Source organism: Coffea arabica, chromosome 8c, assembly GCF_036785885.1.
Source record: "Coffea arabica cultivar ET-39 chromosome 8c, Coffea Arabica ET-39 HiFi, whole genome shotgun sequence".
Lineage (NCBI taxonomy): Eukaryota > Viridiplantae > Streptophyta > Magnoliopsida > Gentianales > Rubiaceae > Coffea > Coffea arabica.
Window position 1 is genome coordinate 37,718,691 of NC_092325.1, and position 6,037 is coordinate 37,724,727.

The 6,037-nt window shown below is 36.3% G+C and overlaps 1 protein-coding gene across 1 annotated transcript; it reads right to left on the reverse strand.

Moving 5' to 3' along the window:
- Positions 1 to 724: 724 nt before the first annotated feature.
- On the reverse strand, positions 725 to 4,154 carry LOC140013563 (uncharacterized). Its single transcript, XM_072062882.1, has 4 exons — positions 2,056 to 4,154; positions 1,647 to 1,913; positions 1,464 to 1,563; positions 725 to 1,366 (listed from the first exon to the last, which is right to left on the reverse strand). The coding sequence occupies exons 1-4, from the start codon at positions 4,152 to 4,154 to the stop codon at positions 725 to 727; spliced, it is 3,108 nt and encodes a 1,035-aa protein (XP_071918983.1).
- Positions 4,155 to 6,037: the final 1,883 nt, after the last annotated feature.

Genomic DNA, 6,037 nt, shown 5'->3' on the forward strand with positions numbered 1-6,037 from the left:
TTTTGTATTGTTATTGGTTTAAAAAATAATTTTTTCATGGTATTAAAAAATTATTTAAGAAATTTATAGATTAAAGTTTCAAAATATTTCTATTGATAAAAAATTAGACCTCGGGTTACTGGGAAAAAGAATTGGCCATAATATAATGATTCACAAATGTAATATTACAGCTTACAATTAATGGAATTGCTTATAAAATAATGACCAGTATTTATGCAGCCCATTGGGCTCTTAAAATGAGTAATGGGTTCCTTGGAAAGTTGGATAGTTTTATGTTTGGTCTGAAATGATTTGCACATTCCGTACGTTGCCAATTGTTCTCCCCAAATCATAGCCTCGATTGCCAATTGTTGTCATGCCATTAAAAGAAAAATCATTCCAATACCATTTTTATGAATAAGACTGACGATTACTAACCAAGACTAGAAATCCAAAAACTAGACCATAGGAGTATCAATGAAAGAAAGGCCTTAAAGAGGCAAATTAATACACTAGTTTTAACTAATAGCACCAAGTCTTTTATCACATCTGTCAGAAGGCTTAACATGACACCGAGAGCACTAAACTCAAAGCTTTGTAAATGCCTTCAAAACTAAGAATGTCGGTCATATTAGTAAAATACAAAAACAAATGCAAAACCCATCGACAAAAGGAAATAAAGCCTAGGCCTAGCAATTGAAACAGAGAAGAATAGGGCCAGTAAGCTTCAAAGCTATAAAAGATTCTAAATCAAATTATATTGGGACAAATCAACTTCAATCCCAAGTCCATTCTTACGAACCCAACTAATTTCCTCATTTTCATTCTCAACAACAGGATTGCCAACATCACTTTGCAAATATGTCTCAACATCCATAGTTGTGCCCATGTTATATCCAGCTCTTGCAGTGGTAGAGATAACCACTTGCCAATCCTTATCAGTTGGATCTTCCACATAAAAAACCTGTGATGCTTGTGAAGCGAGTATAAATGGCTCAACATGAGGCCTCACGTTTGCAAAATTGACTAAAGTAAACCCATCAGCATCTTGTTTCATTCTCGAACCATTTGATATCCAATCACATTCGAATAACACCACCCGACGACCTCCGTAAATTAATTCAATCATATTTTTCAAGACGCCGAAGTAAACTAGTTCACTCAAAACTGGATTTTGATCCCTTATACTTGCAAAACTGGATGTTGTTGCATTGACTGTAACACCACTATTCTGCGTTTTTCTTTTCTTCTCAACTTCTTTGGTGTGAAACCGAAATCCATTAACAACAAACCTGTCATGTTGGATTCCAACAACATCTGGACCTTTAGCAAGGAACCTCAACTCTCTCAACACCGAAACATTTTGAGGAAGTTCTAACTTGTCAATCTGTAAAAAAAAGTAAATAAATAAAAAAAAAAGAAGATTAAACTATATTTGAAGTCCTACAATTCAAATTGTACTTAATATTCAGAATTTTACTTACATGTTCAGCAAACCAACATGCAAAATTTTCGCTGTGCAAGCGCTCTTTTAGATGCTGTGGAATTTGAGGATGTCCTTCTTCTATCAATCTACGATGCTGCCTAGAAGTACATGAGTCAAAATTGTAATCATGCATTGAATTCTACAATAAAATTTTAATGCATCAAGTTGTAGTTGAACTTACTCTATGTAAGGTGTGACAGCATCACAATTAAATAAAATATACTGATGTGCTTTACTCAAGATATGAGCATCAAAGACTGTTGGCTTGCCCCTCCCCAAAGGATGTCCTGATTCAGAGAATATATCTAAACCATCTTCAATTTCCTTATGTACTTCTTCATTTCTGCTTGGACGATTGAATTTTGTCTCAACATAGTCCGCAAGATACAATGAGCAAAAGTTAATGCATTCTTCTGCCAAGTAGCCTTGAGCAATCGAACCTTCAGGCCTACTTTTATTTCGAACATAAGATTTTAATGTTCCTAAGTACCTAAAGTATCATCATTCCAACCTCTCTAATTAGTTCCACAAATCAAAGAAAGCAAAAAAAGAATAAACATTTAAGGCATAATGAGAATTACAAGCAGTACCTCTCTATAGGATACATCCAACGATAATACACCGGCCCACCTAATTTCACTTCAGTTGCCAAATGAACAACTAAATGCACCATGACATCGAAGAAGGTTGGTGGGAAGCATTTCTCAAGATCGCAGAGTATGACGGCAATTTCACTTTCCAAACGAACCACATCTTGAGGACAAATAACTTTAGAACAAAGCTGCCTGAAGTATCTACTCAATCGAATCAAAGGATAGCGCACTGATTTTGGCAAAGTCTTTCTCAAAGCTATAGGCATCAATTGCTGCATTAGGATATGATTATCATGACTTTTAAGCCCTGAAATTCTTGGTGGTTTTACTCGAACGCATCTTGAGACATTAGCTGCATAACCATCTGGAACTTTCACCTTTTTTAGCACATTGCAAAACATAGTTTTCTGTTTTTTATCCATTGCAAAGGAAGATGGAGGTAAGTACACCTTTCCAGGTTCTGTCTCAATGGGATGCAGCTCCTTTCTTATTCCCATTTCTCTCAAATCACGGCGGGAATTATAATGATCCTTTGTTTTATCCTCGGTGTCCAGCAATGTCCCCCAAATGTTCTCACAAACATTCTTCTCAATGTGCATGAAGTCAAGATTGTGTCTTAAGACATTATCTTTCCAATATGGCAAGTCAAAGAAAATACTCCTCTTTTTCCAATTGAAAGGCAGCTTCGGATTACCTTTCACAAGTTTTCCAAATTTAATTTGCAAGTCTCCCAATTCACTCACAATCATATCCCCGGTTTGCAAAGGTGGTCGCTTTCCATGTTCTTCGGTGCCATCAAAGAATTGGGCTTGCTTTCTAAATTTATGCTTACTATCTAAGAATCTCCGATGACCCATGTAGCAATATTTGAAACTATGAGTCAACCGTCGTGCATGAGTGAACTTGTGACAAACAGGACAAGCATATTCACCTTTAGTGCTCCAGCCAGATAACATTGCATATCCAGGGAAATCACTAATGGTCCACAACAGAGCCACATGCAGTTGAAAATTTTCTTTTTGGGATGCATCATAAGTTTGAATGCCAAAATCCCACAATTCGGTCAGTTCTTTAACTAGAGGCTGTAAATAAACATCAATATTATTCCCAGGAGAGGATGGTCCAGGTATTAACAAAGACAACATGAAGTACGGTTGCTTCATACACATCCACGGAGGTAAGTTATATGGTATTAAAACTACAGGCCAAGTACTGTGTGTAGAACTCATGTTGTTGAATGGATTAAACCCGTCAGATGCCAACCCCAATCTAACATTTCGACAATCCTTAGCAAATTCTGGATGTAGATGGTCAAAAGTTTGCCAAGCTGGAGAATCAGCTGGATGTCTCATACAACCATCTTTTGTACGTTTTTCCTCATGCCATCTCATTTGAGATGCAATTTTAGAAGACATAAATAGTCTTTGTAATCTAGGTTTTAAGGGAAAATGCCACAACACTTTTTGAGGAATTTTCCTTTTTTCCCCAGTTGGATCATTTTCTGAAGCAACCCACCTAAGCTCGTTACATGTTTCGCATGAAGTTCTTTTTTCAGCACTACCCCAATAAAGAGAACAATCATTAGGACATGCATCGATCTTTTCATAACCCAGCCCCAATGTATTCATCAATTTCTCAGCCTCATAGTAAGAAGACGGCAAATTAGTCATGGCCTCTGGAAATGCTTCTCTCAACAGCTCAACAAGCATATTAAAAATCTTGTTACTCATCTTACCCTGGCATTTTAGGTGAAGCAAACGAATAATGAAAGACAATTTCGAGAAATTTTTGCAACCACTGTACAAATCCTGTTGAGAATCATCAATCAATTTGTAAAATTTTTCAGCCTCTGAAACAGGAATGTCCCCTTCTCTATTCAATTCATTTGTTCCATGTGGTATCCCAAATACATCATGGACCAAGTCTTGCATGTCATTAGTCCCATTTGAAACCCCAATTGATGTATTTTCAGAATTAGATGTGGCTTCATTGTAGTTTGAAAGTTCTCCATGTGCTATCCAATTATTATAACCCTTGATAAATCCTACCACTTTCAAATGATCATATGCTTCCATTTTTGTCACACAAACACCCATGCCGCAATCTTTGCAAGGACACAAAATCTTTCCGTCACAACTTGATCTAGAAAATGCAAAGTTTAGAAACATTTGAAGTCCTGTCTCGTACTTTTCACTTGTTCTTGGAAAATCCATCCATCTTTTATCCATACTTTGAATATAAATAAATGTCCTCCAACAAGCTTCCAAGAGCATGAAAACAACAACTACACATTAGTACTTAGAAAACTAGACAAATCCCATAAAATCATTGAGAATAAGAAGCGCCCTGATTTTTTAAACTCAGGCCATGGCTTACAAGTCCCTAATTTCAAGTTCAAGAATTTACAGTCTACTAAATAAAGCAGCCCAGCAAATAAAGGAAATCAACAAAATGCAAAATTTCTCAACAATCTGTAAAAACAGAATTTGCAAGCAAGCGGATAGAAATTTTATTTACCTAATACCAGAACAAAGCCCTTCGTACCAACTCCTGCACTCGCGTCTTCGCAAAACTCCTAACTTCAATCTGAAATGTCAAAGGTTAAACAAACACATGAGCATGAAGACTAAAGGTGAAATTCAAGAATCTTACTAAATTTCCATCAAAGTATAGATACATCTCTGGTGTGTAGTGAAATGTGAAAGAAAGAAGAGAATCTATCTAGCTTTTTATTTTATACTCATAATCTTTTTTTGGTCCCAGGATTCTTTTAAGTTGCTATGACTGTTCAGCTAATTGATCTAGAAACAGGACTAAATTGAAGAAAAAAAACAGAACCCGTAAGGGTGCTATGTCATCCTGAACTGGGAGGGGTGGAAGTTCGACAAGAAAATGGATAGGGGAAGAAAAAAAAGAAAAAAGACTAAAAAATACAATACAGTTTTACACGAAATCCTGCTATTTTCTTGTCTGGTAAATTCAATGCCTACGCGCCATCACAATTAAAAGTTCGTTGGGGTAGTTGCACTCCTTCACCTCCTTTTCTCCTGTAAATCCCTCTCTTTCCCTACTTTCCAAAGCATCCAAAGTTTCATTCTTCTCCAAAAGTTTCTTCTTGATTCAATCTTTCGAGTATTTCCTTCAATCCATCTTTCAAACTTTAGTTTTGCTAGCTGGGTATACCACATTATGGCCAAATTAGTAAGGGTGCTATGTCATCTATGACCAATGTGCAGTTCAACAAGAAGTCCATTAATTAAGTCCTTAAATATTAATTTTCATCAACCTAGCTATTTCTTAAACTTTTGCACTTGTCTTGCAAAAAGGTCATTCCAGTCACCCCATTGCTATTTTGATCTTCATCAAAGAGCTTCCAAGTCGATTTCTATTCATAGCCTAAACAGAGCTTCAATTACAACTATGTTTCATATATTAACATTAAAAGAGATTCACAGAAAAAAAATGAAAAACAAGGGGGGAATTGACATTTTATCGAACAGGTTATGGGCAACAGCTTCATTGTGTTTACCACTTCAATTTTGGAACAAGATATGCGCACCTGAAGTATCTTCCCGCTTTCCCAATGTAGAGCTCCGTTCTTCAGCTTTTACTTCCTGCCTGCCCTTCCAGATGTCTTAGCCGAGGGATTTAAAGTTGAGGTTAGAAAAGATGAAGATGGTTGTTTGCGGAGATAGCTTCGATTGCTACCAACATTCTGGACTGGCCGAAATAGCTTGTATGCTGAGAGGTGAGAGAGATGAGAAGAAGAAAATTTTCACCAAGTCCTTTTGCCGGCAAAATGAAACTTCACAGTACTTCAGCAAGTGTTTTGGAGCCAAAATAAAACGATGTCGTTTTCTGTGTTATTTCGATTTTTTTTTTTGGTTCATCTCACAATTTCCAGAGTGTTATCATAGGCAGCCTAAAGGCACATTATTATTTGTATATCATGATAAAATAAAAAAATTATAGTACATAT